This window comes from Otolemur garnettii, unplaced genomic scaffold (genome assembly GCF_000181295.1).
Source record: "Otolemur garnettii isolate 467f Iridium unplaced genomic scaffold, OtoGar3 scaffold00140, whole genome shotgun sequence".
Taxonomy (NCBI): domain Eukaryota; kingdom Metazoa; phylum Chordata; class Mammalia; order Primates; family Galagidae; genus Otolemur; species Otolemur garnettii.
In genome coordinates this window covers 4,643,305-4,668,049 of record NW_003852535.1, presented here as the reverse complement: position 1 = coordinate 4,668,049, position 24,745 = coordinate 4,643,305, and the positions used below count along the sequence as shown (strand labels likewise).

At 54.9% G+C, this 24,745-nt stretch overlaps 1 protein-coding gene across 1 annotated transcript in view; it reads left to right on the top strand.

The window, feature by feature from the left end:
* Window positions 1-23,497, top strand: part of DAGLA (diacylglycerol lipase alpha) — a 64,838-nt gene extending 41,341 nt beyond the window's left edge. The window contains exons 6-20 of the mRNA XM_003798743.2: window positions 3,198-3,285; window positions 5,339-5,473; window positions 6,076-6,153; window positions 8,262-8,386; window positions 11,917-12,070; window positions 12,504-12,587; window positions 12,679-12,756; window positions 13,122-13,202; window positions 14,039-14,181; window positions 14,490-14,558; window positions 14,810-14,882; window positions 16,036-16,232; window positions 16,948-17,077; window positions 17,648-17,835; window positions 20,011-23,497. Coding sequence (XP_003798791.1) covers window positions 3,198-3,285; window positions 5,339-5,473; window positions 6,076-6,153; window positions 8,262-8,386; window positions 11,917-12,070; window positions 12,504-12,587; window positions 12,679-12,756; window positions 13,122-13,202; window positions 14,039-14,181; window positions 14,490-14,558; window positions 14,810-14,882; window positions 16,036-16,232; window positions 16,948-17,077; window positions 17,648-17,835; window positions 20,011-20,968 — 2,581 coding nt within the window. The 3' untranslated portion in view covers window positions 20,969-23,497. The remainder of the gene's footprint in view (window positions 1-3,197; window positions 3,286-5,338; window positions 5,474-6,075; window positions 6,154-8,261; window positions 8,387-11,916; window positions 12,071-12,503; window positions 12,588-12,678; window positions 12,757-13,121; window positions 13,203-14,038; window positions 14,182-14,489; window positions 14,559-14,809; window positions 14,883-16,035; window positions 16,233-16,947; window positions 17,078-17,647; window positions 17,836-20,010) is intronic.
* Window positions 23,498-24,745: the final 1,248 nt, after the last annotated feature.

The window sequence follows — 24,745 nt, the reverse complement described above, 5'->3', positions numbered from 1 at the left end:
TCATCATTGTTATCACCACCAGCACTAATAATGACAATGATAATAACAGTAGAAGACATTGGCTTGGCACCTGTAGCTCAAGCGGCTAGGGCACCAGCCACATACAGAGCTGGCGGGTTTGAATTCAGCCTGGACCCGCCAAACAACAATGACAACTACAACCAAAAAATAGCCAGGTGTTGTGGTGGGGGCCTATAGTCCCAGCTACTTGGGAGGCTGAGGCAAGAGAATCACTTAAGCCCAGGAGTTTGAGGTTGCTGTGAGCGGTGATGACATAGCACTCTATCCAGGGCAACAGTTTGAGACTCTATCTCAAAAAACAACAAAAAACAGTAGAAGACATTTATAAACCCAGTCAAGTATTGCACATAGGAAGTTATAACAATGCTATGAGGTAGCTGTTATCTTCCCCATAAGACAGATGGAGAAACCAAGGTACAGAGAGATTATAAGACTTGCCTGAAGTGACAGCGCTAGTAAATGGTGAGGCTGGGAAACCACTAGGTGGCCAGGCTGCCTTTAGGATTCAAGGATTGTAAGAGGTTAATCAAGGAAGCCTTCCTGGAGGAAGTGTATTTTGCATGGTGTTTTAAAGAAGGAGGAAAATACCATGGCAGTGAAAATGAGGGTGAGCACTCAGGCAGGGTTAGATGTGAGCAGCCCTTTCAGCCTTATTTCCTGTTTATTGAAAATAAAAGGGAGGAGGTTTCCAGGTCCCATCCTGTTAATTGAGTTGCTGCTGAGTCCTTTACAGGATGAGTCTCCCGTTTAATTCTTTTGCCAACCCCAGTGCAGTTGTGAGACCCATTCTGCAGATGAGGAATCCAAGTCTCAGAGAAGCCAGGTCACTTGCTTTAGATCACATTGGTAGGAGTGCAGAACTGGCAGTCTGCTTAGGCCCTACTGTCAAGCAGAATTCTCCCTATCCCACCCTCCTGCACCTCTATGCTCAGCTCCCCTCAGACCTTCCACATCAGCCCAGCACTGCAGCTAGAGCCACACCCATGCCTGGTCTGGCCACCTCCCAGCCCAAAATGTCAGGTCTGGGAGCCAAGGCCCTGGAGCCCATTTTTCCTCTCAGCTCAGCTGGCTGCCACCACCACTCATCCCACTTGTTCACTCTGGGCACATGTACCCCACCCAATCTGATTTCAGGGCTCCTTGAGTCCTAGAAAAAATAAATCTTTCCTTCTTGACAGTGGTGATTGTCTTTGTGGCCAGGGTAGCCAGTGACTTTGGAGTGGGGCTGGTGATTGCTGTCATTTTGATTAGACAGCTTTCCTGCAGTTTGGGGGTCCTATGAAGGAGGATAAGAGGCCTTGGAGTTCCCAGGCCCTCAGCCTGCTGTGGTTTCTCCAGCTCTTCTGTGGGGCTTGGGAGGGCAGCTGAGGCTGTGGGGTTGCTCACATCTAACCACTCCTCAGAATGTTCTTCTCTTGCTCTCCTTCTGCTCTAAAACTCACAAATAGTTTTTTCAAAGACATTTTCAATCTAGCAACTTCCTAGTGTGGGGACCCTGCTGTACCATACTGTTAGGTTATTCTGGTTTCTGAAAGTCAGGGCACCATTTAAGTCCTTGGCCCTTTCTCCTTCCAGTGAAATCTGAGGCTGGTTATTCCCAGCACTGCTCCCTGGAAGCCTTGATCTTGGATTTTTGCAGCAGAAATGTCTGCCCTCCTTTCATTTTAGTGAGATGTGAGGCAAAGGGCTGCAAGGGCCAGGCACTTTCTGTCCAGATGTGGTATGTGGCTTCCTGTCTTGGTCTTGGAAGCCTTATTGATGCACTAGACCAAACCTGTCACCTTCTCACTCACATTCCTGAAATCATCCACCCCCTGGTGTTTATAAATGGTACTGCAGCAAAGTATAGAGTCAGCACTTTCATCAGGCCAGAGGCCCAGTGGGAAATTCTCTTTGATCTTCATTAGGTTAGAGAACTTTAGAAAATGTAATTCTCAGGTGGTGCCTGTGGCTCAAAAGGGTAGGGCGCCAGCTCCATATGCCAGAGGTGGTGGGTTTAAACTCAGCCCCAGCCAAAAAAGAAATGTAATTCTCTTAGATTCCAGCTTGGTCAGCACCCTGTCGGTGCATCAAGCCCTTGGAAGGTGGGACGTTGGTTTACGATGCAAGGCTCCCCAAGTCCCTAAGAGGTGGCAGATCCCTAAAGCAGCACTTCCCTTGTACCCTTTCCTGAGCCTCTCCTATAGCCCTAGAAGGCCCTGTGGGTCTCCTGTTCCCTGTGCCCAGCCACCTAGTACAACCAGGGTTTGGGAGCAGGAAGTGTTCCTTGGCCACAGAGAGGAGCCAAGAGGCTCAAGGATTTGTATTGCTAGTGACTCCTGTAGGATGTTAAGTGCCTTGAACATATTTGAGGGCCACTTTTGCCTTCCCCTCCTGACCCAGCACCAGGCTTTTAAGGGGCCAGCATATAGCACAAAATCAAGCTTCTCCTCTTGCTGGGTTTGGAAGTCCATGTTTTTAATGTTGGATCTCTTATCTTTATGCCCAAATACACTGGCTTCTGGACACCCAACATAGGAGACCCTCTGTGGATAATTGGTTCTGTCTTTAGGTACAGACTCCTGGTTACCCTGAGTCCCCTTCTGAGCAACCAGACCCATCTGGGGCGGGGAATGGATGGGGTAACCATGCCAGTGAGGAGTGGGAACCCTCCCTACTTGGCTGGCAGATCCAAGGAATTAGGAAACACAGAGGCTCATTCAGCCTGCAAATTTCCAGAGTTTGTGAGTATCTGGTATCCTTTCTGAGGAGAAGCATGTCTGTCTGAAGAATGAGATTATGGAGAGGCCCAGCACTCTGCTGATATCTCTCAGGGCTTTTGGTTTGAGCCTTTGGACACTTGGGCTGCAGAGTAGCCTCCACTTTGGGCTCCGACCCTGAAGCCCTAGGGCATGCTCAGTCTTCCAAAAGCCATGGAACATCCCTCCAACCCTTGGTTAGCAGCACATACCATCTAGGTTAGCAGAGCCTGCCAGGGAGTGCCCCTACTGACTGATAGCCAGGTCACTGGCCACCTAGCTTTGGCCAGGCCTGAGCCTTGTTCTCCCCCAGACCACCTGCTGATGAGCCCTTTGGTAGGGTCCTGGAAACAGGCCTCCATGTTTCTATAACCTCTGGGCCCAGCTCTCTTGCTGTATCCCCCTGGCCTCACGCATGCCAACTCTCTGCCTTTGTAGGCACCGCTTAGAGGAGGGTCAGGCCACCAGCTGGTCACGCCGGCTCAAAGTATTCCTCTGCTGCACTCGGACAAAAGACTCCCAGTCAGTAAGTACTGAAAAGTCACTTCCCTTGGGCTTACATCATGCGGTCAGGTGACATGGGGGCCTTTTGCTCCTTTGGCAAAGCCAGGAAGGCCAGGGCTGGTGGAAAAGAGCGATGTCCCCAGCGTGTACAAGGTGAAAGTCTGCTCACCGTGAGGGGCTATTACTCACTGACAAACTCCCTCTAACAAGCAAGACACTGCTTTGTCCACTTGCTTTGTCAAGGGAGCAGAGAGATATGAAGACTTTGTACTGTCCCCCTTGGAACTTACAGCCTAGTTTAGGAGAAGAAATACTCAAAAGTCAGGGCAACCCGAAGGCAGAGAAAAGTGGCACGTCACCAGCAGCAGATCCATCAGGAACATCTGGAGAAGCTGTAGATCATCTACATGGCCCAGGCTGCACCTGGGGGCTCTGACGGGTAACCAGAGGAGCCAGGCCTGGTAATGCCAAGTCTCTTTAGAAGGAAGGCAGGGTCAGCTGGGGGCGGCACCTGGGCGGAGGCTGGGCCCTGGGCTCCTTGAGGGGTGCCCTGTAGTGGGGCAGGGACCTTAGAGATCATCCAGTCCCACCCCTCGTTTTGCAGATCAGGCAGCTGAGGCCCAGAGAGGTGGACTGACTTGCTCAGCGTCCCACAGCTAGTTAGTAGCAGAGCCAGTGAGGTCAGGAGACCACTCCTCCCTGAGGCAGACAGCACAGTGCCTCCACGGAAGCCACCAGGAAGCCTCGAGTGGCTCCTCCCCACCAGCCGCCCCTGGTGAGCCGTAGAGTGAGTAATCAAGTGTAAGAAAGCCCCAAGGTCCCCTGGAGGGTGGGGAGCATCCCCACAGGTCTCTTTCTGGGGAGGTGTGAAGGGCCACAGACCAGCCATGCAGAAGGCAGATGGAGGCTGGGTCTGCCCCTGTGGAGGGCTCACCCACCCCTCCCAGGCACATCTGACCCTGGTGAAAAAGGAAAAAGGGAGCACATCCCAGGGGAGCCCCAGAGCAAGGGTCCCTTAGACACTGACAGGCCAGGGGCGAGGTCCAGTCTAAAGCACATTTTGATCAGCCTGTGCTATGTTGCTTAAAAATGTGAATTGGATGCCAACATTTAAAAATCAGGGTGTTTACATAAATATCTGTATTTTTAAATTTGGCAATGCTGGCCCTCTCCCAGGGCCAGTCAGCTGGAGCTGAGTAGTAGCTAGCTCTGTTTGGCCTCACTAGGCATTTGAGTTTGCGGCCCTTGATTTATTCTCCTGCAAGTGCCAGACACTCAAGGGTGCAACCTGGTGAGACAGAATTAGTTGCCCTGGGTTTGTTCCCACCTCTATCTCTCCTGACAGATTAGGGAAGATGCTCTAGGCTCCAGCGTGCTACGAGGCATAGAATACTCAAGAGCACACCAGCTGGGGCCTTGCCTCGCTCTACCTTTCCTCCTCCCCAGGCCCAGACAAGGGCTTCCCTCAGGAGCCTAGAGGGAAGCCAGAGGGGCCACTGGCATGGTAGTAACACTGTTTCTCAGGCATACTGTAGGGGTCACTGAGCCAGTGGCCCATGGGCAGCTGGGGGAGGGGACCCAAGACTGGGGTGGTGACCTTCCATGGTCATAGCTGGTGGGACAGAAACAGCCAGGGGCTTAGTTTGGTTTCTGTGTTCAGGAGAAAAGCTATAGCAGGAAATAACCCTGGGCCATCCAGGCCTGATTCCCAGAATCCAGGGAAAAGGGCAAAAGAAATGGCTCCAGATGACACCTATACTTGGTGGACAGTGACTGCTACAGGGAACCCAGGAGAGCAGAGGGCCAGGAGGTAGAGGAAGAAGGGTCACTGTTATCCCTGACAGTTACTACCAGGTCTGTGAAGGCCATAGATTTTCCCCAGATAGGGCTGTCAGTGTCACAGCTGCACGGGGCTGCTTAGGGTCACATCTAGCTGGTAATGTGGAGGTGCCAGGGGGCAAGCCTGCCCAGGGAGCCCAGATCAGACATCTCCCAGCCTGGGGGATTTATTCCTGGTCTCTTGTCCTCTCTCCTGCTCCCCTGCTACCGCCTCTGGCCTTTCCTGAACCATACAGGATGCCTACTCAGAAATTGCCTACCTCTTTGCTGAGTTTTTCCGGGACCTCGACATCGTGCCATCTGACATCATTGCTGGCCTGGTGCTGCTCCGGCAGCGGCAGCGGGCCAAGCGTAATGCTGTGCTGGACGAGGTAAGGGTTGTGGCCCCTCCCCACACTGCCCTCCCAGGCCCCTTCCCATGGGCTCCCAGAGATCAAATACCCTCTCCCAGAGATCACATATCCTCCTGGGCCCTGGAGGTCACCTGCTGCTTGCCTCTCCCTTGTCCCGCTTGTCCTTCTGCTAACTTTTGCATGAATATTGCTTCAGTGGTCTTCCTTTCCCATGTGCAGCTGCTTCTGGGGCCAACCCCCAAAAGACTTCTAATTGCAGGGGCCTAGTGAATGATGCCTGCTCCATACTTTAGGCATCTGTATTTGCCACTCCACCCCCACATCCTTGCCAACACATCCATCCGACTTAGGGTCTCTCAGCATCTCAGAGCAAATGTCTTCCCCCCTGGTGAGGCCTGGGAACATCCCCAGAGGTGTGATGCTTTGGGTAGAAAGGGAGCAACTGGAAATATGGGGAAACTTCAGAAGCTGACTACATCTTGGAAGAATGAGAAGCCACATGCTCTATGGGCTTCTCAGGCCTTTGGGAAGCAGACAGAACCCGAGTTCTGGACCCCCTTTCTTAGCCATGAAGTTGGCCTGGGGCAGCAGGTGCCCTTTTCACCTGCCTGCTCTTACAGGCAAACAATGACATCTTGGCCTTCCTGTCTGGGATGCCAGTGACCAGAAACACCAAGTATCTCGACCTCAAGAACTCGGTGAGTCAGAAATCACCTCCCATCCCACCCCATGCTTTGTCCCTCCCCTCTCTGCCAGAATGACCTAATCAGATCCCTTGCAGTGCTAATCGCATGTCTCCTGACCAGTCCCCCTATTGGCTCATCAGAGAGCTGCCCTGCTCAGATGATGCCCCCACAAGCACCCCCACATCATGCTGGTTCTACAGACAAATCCCCTGCTTCCTTTTAGCCAAGCTCAGACAGGTTTGGTCCTGGCCTTTTGAGGTTACAAAGTACTTCACAAGGGTGAGCTGCCGCTGCTGTTACAAAAGGCCTTGAGACATAGCACTTTGGTGCCCAAGCTTTTTTAGTAGGAGAATCTTTCCTCAAGTACCCTTTGTAGAAACTGGGAAAGTTGAGGCTGGTCCCAAGAAAACCACAGTTGGCAGCGGGAAGAAGCTGGCATTGCCTTGGGAAGCAAACCAATTTGGGTGTGTATCTAATTTACCACCTGCCTCTGTGGCCTTGAGCAAGTCCCTCACCTCTTCTGAGCCTGTCCTTGTATCTGTGAAATGACCCCAGGCATGCCTTGCATACAGAGCTGTGCTGGGAAGAGATGAGCCCTCCCAGGTTCAGGTCCTAGCACAGTATTGGTCAGGATGCTACTAGAAGTATTTAGTTGCCCCTTAGAAATCCCAGACCCTGGCTCGGCGCCTATAGCTCAACCGGCTAAGGCGCCAGCCACGTACACCTAAGGTGGTGGGTTCGAATCCCCAGCCTGGACCCACCAAACAACAATGATGGCTGCAACCAAAAAATAACCAGGTGTTGTGGCGGGCGCCTGTGGTCCCAGCTACTTGGGAGGCGGAGGCAGGAGACTCGCTTGAGCCCAGGAGTTGGAGGTTGCTGTGAGCTGTAATGCCACGGCACTCTGCCCAGGGGGACAGCTGGAGGCTCTGTCTCAAAAAAAAAAAAAAAAAAAAAAGAAATCCCAGACCCTTAGAAAAGCCTCATTCTCGTTGCCTGCCCATATTCGCCAAAGCGGGCATTTGTGTCCTTTTGAAAGATAGCAGGTGCCCCAAGCCCGCTGTCTCCATTTAGCAGGGTCTGCCTGGCTGTTCTTACCACTTCTCATGGTGGGGAGCTGGCCAAGGCAGGCAGCTGTGGGGCTTGGGGTGCTGGGGTCCACACCTGCCACCTGGCAGAGGCTGCCAGCACCTGCCCTGCCCTGCCCTTCCCTTCCCTGCCCTTCCCTGCCAGCCTGCAGGGAGTTCCCAACTTGGAGAGGATAATTACCCCTCACTCTCATTCCTGAAGAGCAGACAGAGCTGGCCAGGGACGTTTCTGCCCCTCTGGGCCCTGATTAAGGCACTACCTATTTCACTTCACAAGGTGACTAATCACCATCCTTAACTTTTACAAGGTGACTAATTCCCTCTAAGTGTTTGAGTCTCCCTGGTGCCTAGGGCACTCAGAGCTTGGCTGGGACACCACTGCCTTGTCTTCCCTACAGCCTACAGCTGATGACCACCTTGGGTTCCAAACTGGTCCTTTTTCTAGAGAGATCCCAATCTCCCCCAGACACTGCCCCTCCCGAGAGCCTTGGAAGTCTGTGTGACACCATAAGTCAAGTTGGAGTCTCCTTCTACTTGTAGACAAAGAACTGAGAACCTAAAAGTTTTGATCTCCTTGCCCAGAGCAGCCTGCTTTGCTGCCCAAGGCCTGGACACCCCCAGCTGGAGGGCCTGCGGCCTCTCAGGGTTAACTTTTCCCAATAGCACAGTCCTTTCTCAGGGCCTGATTGCTGAGGTGGGGTGATTGCTACTCATGCCCCTCACTCTCTTCCCTTCTCTGGAAAACAGGCGAGGAAATCGATCCAACACTCCAAGTGATTTTCTGTCCCTAAACCATTAATTCTGAGATTGGAGCAACAGGACAGGTCTCAGGAGGATTCTTGCCCTGGTTGCATGGAGATAATTAGGGAAATGCAATTACCGTCTGGAGGAACAGTCCATCCTCCAAGGCTGGGGCCCCACACCTCAGGAGGACATCAGCAGCCCCTCCCTCTAGGGGGTGGATCTGCAGGGCCTTGGGGCTTACAGGCAGGGAGGGTGGGAGGTAACCACCCTCCACCTCCTCTCTTCCAGCAAGAGATGCTCCGCTACAAAGAGGTCTGCTACTATATGCTCTTTGCCCTGGCTGCCTACGGGTGGCCCATGTACCTGATGCGGAAGCCCGCCTGTGGCCTCTGCCAGCTGGCTCGGTCCTGCTCGTGAGTACCCTGCTTGTCCCAGCACCAAAATGCCTCCCTTCCCAGCCTGTGTGCAAGGAGAGGCTGAGAAAATGAAGCTGGATGCCCGTGGGGGCTTCCCCTAAACAGGACTCTGCCTACTGCCCTGCTCCTCCCCACCCTTTGGCTTGAGTTCTCTTCCTGACCTTCTCTGGGCCCTTTCTAGGTCTGCATTATCCCTGGGCAATGCCATTGTGGACTTTGGAATCACACAGTCTGGGTTTGAATCAGACTTGTCACTTGCAGGCTTAGGCAAGTTGGTCTACCTCGCTGAGCCTCAGTTTCTTTATCTGTGAAATGGGAGTGTTGATCCCCATGGAATTTTTTTGGAGAGGACAAAAGGAGATATTCCATAATGTCCACACCACTGGTTCTCTTCCCCTTCTGGTTCTCTCTCTCTGCCCCCTCAACCATTCTGTTCTGCCCACATTTTCCTTTTTCTCAGCTCCTCTCCTGTTTTGCCTTTCTGGCAGGGAGGCCCAAAGCATAGAGGTCTCTGAAAAGGCACCAAGAATGCCCTTTAAAGGCTCTGAGCTTTCACAGCAAGCTGGGAAGGGCCTCAGCCCAGGTCTGTCCTGCAGCCTGGCTCCATCCTTAACCTACCAGCTGTAGGTGGGTGGACTCTGTTTTCCTAAGTGGGCCAGAAAAGGGCACCTGCTCCAGGGAGAACCTCCTCATCCTTGGTGCCTGTCCTCAGCTTGTGCCAGGCAAAAGGAGGACAGCTCCCTGGGCTCCTGTTCTGGAAAGGCTGGCATGCAGGCGAGCAACTTCTGTCCTTGACACCTCTTCCCTGAGGGGCCACAGCAGACACACCTGCTCTGTGGTGCCCTCACTTTCCTCAGAAAGCTGGGTGGTTGTCAGGACCTTATTCTCATCATCCTCTAGTGCAGCAGTTCTCAACCTGTCGGTCGTGACCCCTTTGTAACAATGAAAATATATTGTGGCATTAGGAAAGTTGAGAACCACTGCTCTAGTGGCTGATCAGAGAGGACTAGGGCACCTCATGTCCCTTCCCACCTTTGCCAGCTGCACATGGCTGCCATTCTTCCCTGTATCCAAGGAGTCTCAACTATGGCTGAAAATGTCTCACAATGAGCACCAGGCCAGGAGTCCTAAGACCTGGGCCCTAGTGGGCCCTGTTCCATTACTCACTTATAGTGTGAGGGTATCTCTTGGAGCCTCAGTTTCCTCATTTGTGACTGGTGGTATCTGTCTAGCTTGCCCATAGGATATTTCAGAATCTAGAGAGTCACTGAAAGGGTGGGCTCTTCTGGTGCTCTGCTGACAGGAGGGATATTGATGTCTGCATCAGGTTCTTTAGTGCTATAGAGAGAGAGAGTTGTGAGTGCAGACGGTCCTCAGACCCCATGAGAGCCCAGCCAGGCTCCTGCCTGGAAGTATCAGGTGCTTTGGGAGAAGAGAAAAGGCTTACCTGCAGCAGCACAGGCCCACGGACCAGGACCTCAGGGCAAAAGCCAGAGCCCAGTGCTCTTCTCTACACCCCAGGCTGCTCCTGGGCCAGTCAGAGGAAGGGCTGCCTGGGCCTTGGGGCCAGGCCTTTCACCTGGCAGTGGTTCTTCCATCCTGCCCTTGGCCTGGCTGCCCTTGGGAGACCTCGCTTAGCTCCAGCCCTGCCCTGGATCCGTGGTAGGTCTCTCTCCCCTGGGCAAGAGAAGCCCTGTGAGGGGCCAGGCTAGCACTCAGGCCCTATAGCCTCCTCAAGGTGGGTCACTGCCCCCAGAAGATGCCCCTGCTTGCCCTCAGATTCCTGGCTTAGAGGAAGCCCTCTCTCTGGAGAGGGTGAGCCACCACTTGGTAAGCACCACTTGTACATCTTAGGCCTTTGACCTCACACCAGCTTCATGAAATAGCTGTCGGTACTCATTCCCACAGATGGGAGACTGAGGCTAAGAATTCAGTTTCTCATTCGGGAGGGGACACATTAGAATATCTGAAGGCCGTGCTGTTAAAGCCTCATGTGTGGTTGAGGTTGGAGAGGGACAGGTTCCATAGGAGTACAGGCCCCAGACCAAGGCCTGCCACAGGGAGGCCAGGCTGTCCCAGCATGTGCTGGGGCCATCTCCCACCCTCAGGCCCTGTGGCTTTCTTAGAGAGGAAAGGGTGTAAAGGCCTGCAGGTGCAGCTCTTCTAAGTGGGGATGAACCTCTGAGTATCACTGAAATCCAGGATTCTTAATAAAATCTCAGCTGTTACCCCAGTCAGCTGGCGGACCTGGTCACATGCTCCAGGCTTCCATGCTTGGTCTGTTGGGTGTTGGCTCCCTCTGGTGGCTTGCAGAGCAGCTGCAGCTAGCTGGGTGACCAGCCCAGAGGCTCGCTCTTTTATGGGGTCTACCATGTGCCTAGTGCTATTTTTGGCTCTGGGGACATAGCTGTGAACCTGCCCCATGGAGCCCACTGCCCAGCAAGGAGGCAAACAACACATAGACAAGGGGATATGTAGTATGTGGGAGCAGATAGGTGCTGTGGATAGACATAAAGGTACCCAGTCGGGATGGGGAATGCCCAGTGCAAGGGTAGCCTGGCTATGCTAGACTGAGGTGGCCAGGAAAGCCTTCCTTGTACTGTAACATTTGAACAGAGGCCTGAGGACGTGAGGAAAGAAAGGCATTTGGGGCAGAGGGTGCTGCAGATGCAAAGGTGCTGAGGCAGGACTGTGTCCAGGTGTCTGAACAGGGGCAAGGAGGTGAGAAACCAGGCTAGCGGGGGTAGGCAGGGCATCACTGTAGGGTCTTAAGTGGAACATGGCATGGCCTGACTTCTCTTAAAAGGGTCACTCTGCTGCCAAGTTGACAGGGTGGCTGATCATGGCCATTGCACTGCTCTCAGTTGGATATGGAGGAGGGGGTGGAGTTGAGGGAGCAGTCAGGGTCTGGTCCCGAGTCTGAAGGTGAAGCTGAGCAGGTGTCCTGAGCAAGTTGCGTGACTGTGGCAGGAGGATAGAATACCTGGTGGGGCCCTGGGAGGACAGGGTTGGGCAGCCAGAGACAGAGTTTGGGTCTTGGAAGTTGCTGGAGATCTAAGGGGAGATGTTGCATAGGTGGTTGTGTGGTGGCTCCTTGAGGGCAGAGCAGTTCTAGGTGGATTCTCAGGCACATGAGCATAAGGCTGCACCTAAAGCCCAAGGTGTACAGGAGCGAGCCCAGCTGGAAGGACTAGGAAGGCCGGACCCTAGGCTCTCAGTGTCAGGTGCCATGAGGAGGCCCATTCTGGAGGAGAGATCCCAGAGAGGAGGGGGCCTCTAGCCAAGTGGCAGAGAGACAGGCCTCTGGGTCACTTGCTGCCAAGATCTCAAGTAAGAGGAGGGCTGGGAATGGCCAATGGATTTGGCAATGTGGAGGTCACTCAGGACTTAGCAAAGGGCATTTTGAAGATGATTTTAGAGAAGGGATGGAGCTGAAGGCTCAACTGCACTTGGTTTTAGGAAGGATGACAAGAAAAGATTGCTGTCAGGGGTTTCCTGGCCCTGACCTCTCTGCCACCCCACCCCAGGTGCTGCCTGTGCCCTGCAAGACCCCGGTTTGCCCCTGGAGTCACTATTGAGGAAGACAACTGCTGTGGCTGTAATGCCATTGCCATCCGGCGCCACTTCCTGGATGAGAACATGACTGCAGTGGACATTGTCTACACCTCCTGCCATGACGCAGTAAGTGTAGGGGAGGGTTGGGACCTGGTATCGCCAGCAGCAGGCAGCTGAAGGCCTAGAGTGTTGCGGCCATCCTTCTAGGCCTTCTCTAGCTAGGCAGAACAGAGGTGGGCCTCTTCTCCCTGGACCCTGGCCTGAATCACCTCTGGGTAGGGAGGGAAAATGGACACCAACCCCACACCCAACACTTTGAGGAAAGGGAATGAGGTCAGGGGCAGTGAAGCTTTGGGGAGGGACCACTGCCTATCTGGACCCAGCAGGCAGAATGGCAGCACTCAGGGCCACTCGAGTCAGCAAGGAGCTGGGTCAGGCAGGAAATACAGTGTCCCTGGGAACCCCCAGATTTCTTGGCAAAGAGAGACTCTAAGGTCACTTTCCCTGAGTCTGGCCCCATCCAGAGGCCACTCAGGCTGACAAGCTGCCCACCTTCTAGGTCTATGAAACACCCTTCTACGTGGCTGTGGACCATGACAAGAAGAAGGTTGTGATCAGTATTCGGGGGACCTTGTCCCCCAAGGTATGCTGCCTGCGGCTTCCAGCTCCTAGGGGTACCTGCCTTTTTCTTCTGTCCTCAGCACCCCCTCACCCGTCTGCTCTCTCATCCCCAGGATGCCCTGACCGACCTGACAGGCGATGCTGAGCGCCTACCTGTGGAGGGGCACCACGGCACCTGGCTGGGCCACAAGGTACCCACCCTGGGGCCTCATTTTCTCCTCTGCCAGCATGCAAATGCTGCTTACTGCTCACGGGCTTACTGGAAGAGACTGGTCAGAGAGATGTGATCTCATCTGGAAGGTCCACTGTAGCTCACCCACTGAGACCCCCCATAGCCCTACCCAACCCAGATGGGCAGTTTCTGTCATACACAACAACTGTCTGATCCTCAGTTTTGTCATCTGTGAGGTGGAAATGATGTGATCGGTGTCCATCAGCCCCCACAGCTGGGCTGTTATGAAAACCAAAGAGGAAAATGGGTGGGATGGGTTTAGTGAGCTGTAGCCACTGTGGTTTGGTCTCCCTTTAACACCCCCTGCTATTCCTCCTCACCCAGGGAATGGTCCTCTCAGCTGAGTACATCAAGAAGAAGCTGGAGCAGGAGATGGTCCTGTCTCAGGCTTTCGGGCGAGACCTGGTGAGGCATTTTTCAAGCCACCAAGCCCCACTCTCCCTCTGGCAAGGCAGCAAAGGAGAGGGGACAAGTAATGAGGGCTCCCCATTTCCCCTATAGGCCTGGCCCTTACACTCCATCTGACACTGGCTCCTATCCCTTCCTCACTTGGTCCTGCCAACCCCCTCCTCTTTTGTGTCAGCTCCTCCTGGGTACCTGCTTTGTGCAGACACTGGAAGCACAAAGATGATATGGGCTGAGTGGCTTCTAAGCCTTATGGCTGCAGAGCCACTTCTCAGAAAGAAATTTCATGCAGCAGAATGACAAAATAATCACAGAGCAGATAGAAGGAGTGCTGCTTTGCTGGGGGTGATCTTAGTCCTGCCCACTGGCCACTCCCAGTGCTGGCAGCACCCAGGGCTCAGCATCTACCCTTTCCAAAACAGAGCAGTCCCTGGCCTCAGGGGACTCCAATCCAGTAACTAGGGTAGAAGGGAATGGGGACCGGTAACCAAATGATTATAACAGAGTGTAGCCACCATGGTGATTGATTGAAAGGTCTATCCCAGGCGCAGAAGCAATGCCTAGCAGGGAGGGAGCCACCCTGGAACATCAGGAAGGCTTCCAAGGAGGTAATCTCTGAGCAGAGTCTTACAGGATAAGTGGGGGTGTGTTAGAATAGTTTCTGTAAGCAGCCGCTCTGTGGGGACCTAGCTTGGCTCTCCCTCTGCCCCAGTATCCATGCATCACAGACAGGATCCCAGGAGTCTGGGAGGACTCATTAGTGTCCCTGGTATTGGCTAAGACAGCCCACTTGGCAGGCAGTGGGCCAGGGCTCTCAGCCTTTTCTCTGTTCCCAGGGCCGTGGGACCAAACACTATGGTCTGATTGTGGTGGGCCATTCCCTGGGAGCAGGCACTGCTGCCATCCTCTCTTTCCTCCTGCGCCCACAGTACCCAACTCTCAAGTGTTTTGCCTACTCCCCTCCAGGGGGCCTGCTGAGGTGAGTGGTTTGGGGCCTCCAAGTTGGCCGGGGTAGGTAGGACTGATGGGGGCTGAGGACTGAACTGGGCGTTTGGCTTCCAGTCACAGGGAGCCCTGGGAACGGCCTGGTGGGTGGGTCATGGAGGAGGTTGGGGTCAGTAAAATGTCATGCGGACTCTACCCCAAAAAAGCCTTAGCAGCAGGGAAGGCAGAGCGGGAAGCAGGCAGCCCAGCCTAGCACCTGCAGCTCCCCAGAAGACCACGAGTCTGGAGCTAGAGAGGAGCTGGGGCAGCTCAGCTTCAGCTTCCACTCCGCTTCCCTCGCAGTGAGGATGCCATGGAGTATTCCAAGGAATTTGTGACTGCTGTGGTCCTGGGTAAAGACCTCGTCCCCAGGTGAGTCACCCCTGCCCATGGTCCTCCCTGCTCTGTGCCTCACCCCACTCTCAGTCCCAGTCCCTGTGTCTCCCCACCATCAGTGGCCAAGGTAAAGGCAAGCCCCTTGCCCTGCTCTGCTCTCTTTGATCCCTCTACTCCCATGATCCCAGCTGACGGCCTTCTTGCTCTGGCTGGTATGTGCCTGCCCCTGCTCCACTCACCCTGTGCCCTCCCAGCCCCTCATTGGGCCCATGTTCTTCCCTCCCCAGGATTGGCCTCTCCCAGCTGGAAGGCTTCCGCAGACAACTCCTGGATGTGTTGCAGCGAAGTACCAAGCCCAAAGTAAGCTCTCGCCCTGGCACCCTATCCTTGGCAGCCTTGTCCTTGTCCCCTACTGATCCCTTAGGATAAAGCACAAGAGGCCACAGTGTAGCCAGGGCTGAGTGTGGCTGGTGTCATCTAACTTCAGGCTGTCAGATCCTCAGCATCTCCAGGCTCTACCATCCATCTTATCACTGTACAGATGGGGAAACTGAAGGCCAGAGGGGGAGGGATTTGCTTTTGCTTACACAACAAGTTATAATGGAATCAGAACTGAGACCCAGGGACTCAAGTCACCTAGAACTGTCCAAAGTCAAAGAAAAAGCAATCTCTGAGGCTTAGTGCTATGAATGGGTGAAGAGAAGTCCTCTGTGGAGGCCTAGCGAGATCCCCCAGGCTCAGGGAAGGCTGGAAATGACTTGTGGAGAGGATTTGGGTACAGTTTGTTCTGATTTTCTACTGTGGCCAAGAAAGGGGTCGGCCCTTTCTAATCCATACCATGGCTTTAGAGGACACTGGCAGGTTCTTCCCGTGCCAAGCTAGCCTTCAGCAGGCCAGGCCAGGCACCCTGAAGCAAGCCAGGTACAGGAGGTGGCAGGCGCAGACCAGTAGGTCACCTCCTTTACCCAAGCCCCTGCCCCAGCTAGGCCCTCACCCCCATTTGGTCAGCCCAGTCTAGGCTGTTCCTAGCTTTGGTTCCCGTGACTCTGTGGCAGGCAGGGCCTTGGGCCAGGTACCAAGCAGCAGACAGGGCAGCAAAGCTTTGTGGGACCATGTCTGCAGGAGGAGCCTGGTTCTGGGGAGGTGAACCTACTTCTTCCAGACCTAGTCCTAGGCATTTGTTGGGTCAGACCTGGCAGGTACAGCTGGACTGAACTTTGGGGTCTTTTCTGCCTCTGACTTGTGGAGTGACCTAGAGCAAGCCTCTGCCCCTCACTGGGCCTGTTTCCCCATCCACTAGATGAGGGGTTGGCTGGGCTTCCAGCCTCTTGCCAGCCCTGAAATTCAGCAATTCCTTGTCACCTGTCCTTGGCATCTTATTGGCCGTCTGGCCACCGTACATCTCCTGCCCATCACCAACCCCCCACTTCTCACCTCCTTCTCAGCACCCCTGCTTCTACCCCCTAGCCAGTGCTGCTCAGCTCTGTTGATATTTCCCCATTGCCCCACACAGTGGCGAATCATCGTGGGGGCCACCAAATGCATCCCCAAGTCAGAGCTGCCTGAAGAGGTAGAGGTGACCACTCTGGCCAGCACGCGGCTCTGGACCCACCCCAGTGACCTGACCATTGCCCTTTCGGCCAGTACCCCGCTTTACCCGCCTGGCCGCATCATCCACGTGGTCCACAACCACCCCGCGGAGCAGTGTTGGTAGGTGGTGCCCTGCGTCCTGGGTCTGCTGTAGGTGGCAGGGGGAGGGCCAGCCTTGGCTCAGTCACTCCTCAAGGCTGGGGGGCAAGGCTGGCAGACAATGGCCCAGGGGCCCCATAGATGAATTTCCCCAGCCTTGCGTTAGAAATGGAAGAAGAGGCCTTCCCCAAGCAGGACTCTAAGCTCTTTTCTTGATGGTCCCAGCTTTGCCCTCAGTGTTAGCCCTTTCTTGGTGGTGCCCTGGTGGGCTCACACCTAAGGCCCTGGCCTACTCACCCCCCACGTTGTTACTTCCTGTCACTAATAGGATTGGTTGGTACATAGCTGTGAGCAAGGATGGGTGGCCGGGGCAGGGGAGAGAACATGAGTGGGTGAGGACGTAGACTTCTCCTGCATCCTGCTTTTTCAGAGGGTGAGGCCCAGGTTCCTCCTTCCCAGTGGGGCATGCCACAAAGCTGGTGAACTGGGCCCTGCAGCAGGTGGAGCAGGTGAGAAGGCTACACAGGGGCTGTGGCTGAGGTGTGAGGTCAGCTTTTCCTAGGCTGAGCACAGGCCAGGGCAAGCAGCCAGACCCAAGAACATAGCCCTGGGCAGAGAGCTTCTAAATCTACCCCAGCCTTGCTAATGTGTGGGCAAAGAGCAGAGCCCAGGGGTCGAGGGCCAGGCTGCCACTCTCACCCCTCAATTTCCCTCTGTTCCACTGTGTCCCTTTCAGTTGCTGTGAGCAGGAGGAGCCCACCTACTTTGCCATCTGGGGCGACAATAAGGCCTTCAATGAGGTGATCATCTCACCAGCCATGCTGCACGAGCACTTGCCCTATGTAGTCATGGAGGGCCTCAACAAGGTGAGCCCCGGGTGCTCCTGGGAGGACAGCATCAGGGAACAGAGATGTTGGTCTCTCATCAGTACCCACAATGCTGGATCATGGTTCTCATTTCACAGACAAGGGTACTAAGACTCAGAGAAGGTAGGTGGCTGAGCCAGGTTCCCTGGCGAGGCTCTGGTGGCTCCGAAAAAGACTCCATACTCCTGGCTCTTTCATTGCCCCATGGTGAGAAGCATTTAGGATACTTTCATGGGCCTGTCCATGAGGCAGGCTAAGGTTAGAGGTCCTGAAGGCCATCCAGCACTTAACAGATGCTTGGGCAAGCAGCGACAGCCTCAGCCACTCCCACCCCACCAACTAATGAAAGGCTGGACACAGGGCAGGTGCGCACCAACCTTGCCAGTCTGTGGGGCAAGACCCAGGATTTCTCAAGGAGAAGGGACCTCAGGAGAAGGAGAACAGGACCCAGTGGATCCTGTGAGACTCTGTGTGCAGAGAGGCTTGGGCCTGGGGCCCTGCCCTGCTCTGGCCCCAGAGCTGGGTCTGCCGCCCCTCCACTACCACCAGTATCCCACATCCTGTCCACAGGTACTAGAGAACTACAACAAGGGGAAGACAGCTCTGCTTTCTGCTGCCAAGATCATGGTGAGCCCCACGGAGGTGGACTTGACTCCTGAACTCATCTTCCAGCAGCAGCCACTCCCCACAGGGCCACCCATGCCTGCTGGACTCGCCATGGACTTGTCAACTGCAGACCACCGCAACAGCAGCGTCAGGTGAGTCCTGACCTCCCCCACCCCACCCAGTGCATGGTTTCAGAGTACAGGGTACACGTATGCTCACCAAGCTCTACCTGAGAGGGTTGAGCTTGCCCTACTGCTCTGGAGCCCTCTCGCACTGCTCTTATTGTCCCCCAGTCTGCCATCCCTGAAGCCCATATGGGATAGGGGGAATCTAGGCACACACAGACCCACAGACCTTGGGCCACAAAGACTCATGCCCACTTAGACCTGAAGAGATGGACACTTGTGTATTGACACACACACGTGTTAGCATTCAATGTAGTACATATGCAAACAAATTATCAATTGTAAATACACATATAACCTCATGCAAACATGCACGTGTGTAGGACACACACCAAAACAGAGGTGGAGACACATACATATGAGGATGCACAAGACAGGCAGACATGAAAGTAAATGCAAGAATGTGCCTCTGCCCAGACCCAGGCACACAGGCACACGTGGGCTGGCCAATAGACACAGATATCTGGTTTACACATGCACACACACAAACAGAGGTGCAGCCAGGCTCTGTGGTTCATGTGAGGGTCACTTGAGACCAGGACTTTGAGACCAGCCTGGGCAGTGTAGAAAAACCCCACCTCCACAAATTTTTTTTTTTTTAAATTAGCCAGGGCCAGGCGTGGTGGCTCATGCCTGTGATCCTAGCCCTCTGGGAGGCTGAGGCAGGTGGATTGCTTGAGTTCAAGAGTTTGAGACCAACCTGAGTAAGAGTGAGGGGAGAGTAAGAGTGAGTTTTTCTACTAAAAATAGAAAAACTAGTCAGGCTTAGTGGTTGCAGGTGCTTGTAGTCCCAGCTGCTCAGGAGGCTGAAGCAAGAGGACTACTCAAGCCCAAGAGTCTGAGGTTGCTGTGAGCTATGAAACCACAGGACTCTGCCCAAAGCAACAGAGCAAGACCCTGTCTATAAATAGATAAATAAAATAAAAACTTAGCCGGGTGTGATGGCATGTGCCTGTAGTCTCAGTTACTTGAGAGGCTGAGAAGAATTGCTTGAGCCCAGGAGTTGGAGATTGCAATGAGCTGATTGTCTCCACCTATGCAACAAAGGTCTGCACACACTCACAGGGGCACACACGCAAGCTACAGGCACTCTTCATCTCATACACAATCTTTGGGGGTATCAGACTCTTTTTTCTCAATTATTTTTTATTTATTTATTTTTTCCTTTTTGCAGTTTTTGGCCAGGGCTGGGTTTGAACCCACCACCTCCGGCATATGGGGCCGGCGCCCTACTCCTTTGAGCCACAGGGCCCAGTATCAGACTTTTAAGCAGTGGTTCTTCCAGGGGAGGATCGATGCCCTTGGTCATGCATCTGACCAAGTAGCTGCTGAGAAGGGTGATCTGGGCTTCCTGGCTCTTAGTAGGGACAGTGGACATCTCTCCTTGCCATTTGTGCAAGTCCTGTGGCAGCTGTATGACCAGATGAAGGAGCTGGTGTCCATTGTCACTGTAACTGCTGTGGGCAGCCACTCCCAAGCCTTCACTCACTCCCTGCAGGCTGGTCTGCCAGTGAGGGGCTAAAACCTATGGGAGAGGAGGGAGGAACCCCACAATGAGGGAGGAAGTGTCAGGAGCCCTGGGAGAGGCACAAGGGGGCTGGTCCTAGGGGTCAGCTCTGGGCAGGACTCTCTCCCTTGCCTCCTCCCATCTTCTCTCCATCCTTCTCTTCTCTCCCTTCCTCTGTCTCTCCCATCCCACCTTGGGCTCATGAGTGACCTAGGGCAGCCAGTCTTTCAAGGTTTCAGTCTCCCATTAGTATAGCAACAGGGCCAGTGCAGGGGACCCCAGAAGCATTCCTGGGGCCCTAGTGCTCCAAGTATCAGCTCTTTTGTCTTCTGTCTTGGGTTCTTGTCATTTGTTGTTTTAAAAATAAGCATTTTCAGGGCGGTGCCTGTGGCTCAAAGGAGTGGGGTGCGGGCCCCATGTGCCAGAGGTGGTGGGTTCAAACCCAGCACTAGCCCAAAACTGCAAAACAAAAAACTAATAAATAAAAATAAGCATTTCCTGTCCCAAGCCATTCAGCAGTTGCTGAACTAACTCTCCCCCTTTGGGCCTACCAAGTTCTTTCCAGCCAGGGAACTGGGAGACTGGTCTCTGTCCCTTCCAAGTCTCACAGCCCCTGTCCTGCTTTCCCTTTGCAGGAGCAAATCTCAGTCTGAGATGAGCCTGGAGGGCTTCTCTGAGGGGCGGCTGCTGTCCCCAGTGGCTGCTGCAGCAGCAGCCCGCCAGGACCCTGTAGAGCTGTTGCTGCTGTCCACCCAGGAGCGGCTGGCGGCAGAGCTGCAGGCACGGCGGGCACCACTGGCCACCATGGAGAGCCTGTCGGACACTGAGTCCTTGTACAGTTTTGACTCACGCCGCTCCTCAGGCTTCCGCAGCATCCGTGGCTCACCCAGCCTTCACGCCGTGCTGGAACGCGATGAGGGCCACCTCTTCTACATCGACCCTGCCATCCCTGAGGAAAACCCATCCCTGAGTTCACGCACTGAGCTGCTGGCAGCTGATAGCCTGTCCAAGCACTCACAGGACACGCAGCCCCTGGAGGCAGCCCTGGGCAGCGGGGGCATCACTCCTGAGCGGCCCCCCAGTGCAGCCAATGAGGAGGAAGAAGAGGTGGGTGGTGGGGGTGGTGGGGTGGCCCCCTGTGGGGAGCTAGCACTGCACAATGGGCGCCTGGGGGACTCACCAAGCCCTCAGGTGCTAGAATTTGCAGAGTTCATCGACAGCCTCTTCAACCTGGACAGTAAGAGCAGCTCCTTCCAGGACCTCTACTGCATGGTGGTGCCTGAGAGCCCCACCAGCGACTATGCTGAGGGCCCCAAGTCTCCCAGCCAGCAAGAGATACTGCTGCGTGCCCAGTTCGAGCCCAACCTGGTGCCCAAACCCCCACGGCTCTTTGCTGGTTCAGCTGACCCCTCCTCGGGCATCTCACTGTCTCCCTCCTTCCCACTCAGTTCCTCGGGTGAGCTCATGGACCTGACGCCCACGGGCCTCAGCAGCCAGGAGTGCCTGGCAGCAGACAAGGTCCGGACTTCTACCCCCACCGGCCATGGGGCCAGCCCTGCCAAGCAGGATGAGCTGGTCATCTCAGCACGCTAGCACCCCGGCAGCACTGCCAGCGGCGCCAGACCAGAGCAGGTGGCCCTGTGGGCACCTAGTGGCTGCCTCCCGTGAGGCAGCTTTGAGGAGAGGCCCTAGGGGCCAGTTTAGCCTCAGGCATGAGGCACTGCTGCTGAGCTGGGGGTCCGTATCCCTACCTCAGCTTTGGACCCCCAGAGCCAGGGCAGCTGGGATCTGGCCCCCCAGATGGGGAGAGATGGGAAGGGCTTGGAGCAGGGAGGAGCCTGGGGGCTTCAAGCAGACCACATTCAGTCCTCTCCGCCTGACTGCCCTCCATGGGGGCATCCTGGCACCCCTTGTTCCTGATAGGCAGTGGGCAAGCTGGCTCCCCATCACTGCCTCCTGCTGCTCTCCCGGGGCCGAGATGGAGAATAGCCCTCTTCCCACATATCTCATTTGTGGTCCAGGCTGGCATCTGCCCTGGCCACCCCCCAGATCTGGTGCCTGCTGGCCAGCCCCCTGGGGTGGCCCTCCCACCACCATGGTGGCCTGCAGTGCTGTATATGTTTACAGAAGCTGCTGGGCTTGGCTCAGGATATGTCCTGGACTTGCAAGTCCCCAGTCCTGCCCAATCACATGTTCAGTAGCCCCCCTCTGAATGAGGCCCAAGGCAGCCAAGGGGTTTGGGGGAAAGTGGGGTCAGGACCGCCCTTCCTCTGTTTGGTGGCTCTTGTGCTAACCCCTGTATTGATGGGCCCTGGCTCCCAGGCCTGCCCCACCTGCCTGCTGCTTCCTGGCTTCCTGACTTCACCTGCCCCCAGGGATCCTGGGCACTGGAAGGGTGATGGGCACTTCTCTAACTACCCCGGCTGCAGAGTCAGAGCCCTGGCAGGGAGGAAGGCACCTAAGCCTCTCTCCTGTGGGAGCCCCACCTGACTACTTTGTGTCACTCCTGCCATGCCTAGGCAGCTCTGGGCCCTGGAATCTGATACCAACATCCCACTGCCCCCTCATCCTTCCCTTCTCCCTAGCCTAGGCTCCCTCCTGGGAACCAGGCCTTCCTCCCTTTCCTAATGACCCGATGGCAGGAAGGTGGGGCCAAGAGTGGGGTATTGTGGGATTTGGCTGGAGACCCTCTGCCCACTCTCCAGGGGAGTGGGCAGGAGGGCCAGGAAATTGGGGGCTGTTCTGGGGTAACCTGAGGCTCCTTCCCTGCTGGGTTTGGGAAATAGCTGGGGAGGTAGTGACCCAACCTTTCTCCAGAGATGCGGGGAGAGGTTGTGCATGCTAGTGTTGGGCGTGTGTGTGCATGTGCATGAGTGTGCACCGTACCTGAGGAAAGGGTGCTGGGGGCCACCCGCCCTGCCTGCCCTGCCTGCTCCCTCTCCCAGCCTGCCCAGAAAACAGTCAGCAAGCGCCGTGGGGCCTGTGCAGTGGGCCCTCAGGACAAACTCTGCTTCAGACACCATCTGTTCCCCTTGCGCTTGCTGCTCTGACCCCTGGTTTGGAAAACTGGTATGTGCCAAGGCTCTGACTGCACGGCTAACTGCCTGCTTGTGCCTTGTCTCTTTGGAGGATGGTCCCTCCCACTCCAGCCCCGCCCACTACCTCCTGAGTGGCTCTCCCTGATCAAGACCCCCATCCCCTTATCACTGGTATCTGGGCCCGACCCTGCCCCAAACGGGACTGGCCTGGATGGCTGCCCTGGGAACACCTCCCCACCTGACAGAGGGGACAGAGACTTGGGAGCTGGGCCTCCCTTCATCCTCTGGGACTCCCATCCTTACTAGACTGCAGGACATCTGCCTATGCCGAGGCACAGCCTCAACTGAGCACAGAAGCAAGACGACATCAGTGGCCCTTAGAGTTTAAAAAACCAGACAAAATCTTACATCAGAGGAAATTTCCAACAAGCACCCCGGCCAGTCACAGGGAGACACTTGAAGTCTGGCCTTTTAATTCTTCCTCTGCCAGGGTGGGTCCTGGGATCTGTAAGGTGGGTGTGCCCTGCCCACCTATGCCCAGGACTGAGCCATCAGGGACAGAACCCCCAGCCCCAAGGCTGCAGCCACACGGTGTTTCAGGCTTGGGGCTGGGGCAGGCTTGGACTCAGCCCTGGACACCCAGGGGTAACCCGCCCCGACCTGCCCCCCATCAGCTCCTGCAGGATGGGTCTGCTGCACAGCTCCCCTCTGTCCCACACCACACTTGGGGGGTCTGAGCCACCCCCCTCAGCCCAGTCCAACCCAGATCAACTCAGCTCAGACCGACCCCACTCCATCCCCCAGACCTGCAGCACAAGCTCTCCAGCGTGCGCTGGCCTGTCCTCCCAGGGGCCTGGGCGACTCCATATGCAATCGGTAGTGAGCAGCCGGGTCCCACAGACCTTCATGCACTCTCTATGTGCCAGTCTCCCGTGACTTTTTTTGTACTTAATGTATGAAAGATCCAAACTAATATTGCTGTAAAAATGAGAGACAAATTAATATAGCTTATTCTATAAATATATCTGTATATAAAGGTTTCTGTATATTGTATACAGCTATGTATAAACTGAATGTAGAAGCACGATGGCTGCCTTGAATGACCTCTCTTCCCATCAGTTAGGGACTTGGGAGTTTAAGATCACAGCAGAGTTGGGGGAAGGGACTTCTGTGACTGTTCCCTGGATGAACCAGAAAGTATGAGGAACAAACAGGTTCCTTGGGACCAGAGCCTGTACTTTTTTTTTTGAGACAGTCTCATTTTGTTGCCCTCGGTAGAGTACTGTGGTGTCTTAACTCACAGCAACTTCAAACTCTTGGGTTCAAGCGATCATCTTGCCTCAGCCTCCCAAGTAGCTGGGCCTACAAGCACCCGCCACAACGCCCAGGTATTTTTAGAGATGAGGTTTCACTGTGGCTCAGGCTGGTCTCACACCTGTGAGCTCAGGCAATCTACCTGCCTCGGACTCCCAGAGTGCTGGGATTATAGGCGTGAGCCACGATGCCTGGCCAACCAGAGCCTGTTCTGACCTCCAAGATGTGGTTGTGTTTGGGTGGCTTAGGTATAGCCCAGCCTGAGGCTGAGTGTTAGCTGGGTTGGATCTGGGTTTCTCAAGTGTACACTATGTCCATGACTCACCTGGGGGCTCTTATTACAATGCAGATGCAGGCTTGGTGGGGCTGGGGTGGGGCCACATTTCTTTTCTTTCTTTTTTTTTTTTTTTTTCTTTTTAAAGACGGCTCTGTCACCTGGGCTGGAGTGTAGTGGCATCATCATAGCTCACTCCAACCTCAAACTCCCAAGCTCAAGTGGTCCTTAGCTACCCACGTAGCTGGGACTACAGGCATTCACAACCACACCCCAATAATTTTTCTATTTCTAGTAGAAAGTAGATCTTAATCTTGCTTAAGCTGGTCTTGAACTCCTGGCCTCAAGCTATCCTCCCACCTCGGCCTCCCAGAGTGCTAGGATTACAGACATAAGGCACTGGGCCCAGCCAAGAATCATGACCAGTGATGGGCTCAAGACCATGCTTTGAGTTTCAGTGGGGGAGCAGAAGACCCTCAGAGCCCCATGTGCATAACAGCAGCCACTGTGGAGTCCTGCCCTCATGAGAGATGTACCAGGGGATGTGTGTTCACCACATCATCACAGCCCTGAAAGCGATAGTTTGTTAGTCTCATTTTCCCTCCTGAAAGGTCTGAGGCTCAGAGAGGGTAGGCTGCCCAAGACCGGAGAGCCAGAGTTTGGAGTGCCAGGCAGGTCTGACCATGTCCAGAGCAGCCTGTAGGTAGGACAGGCTGGGTGGAGGATCTCAGCAAGGTAGCCCTG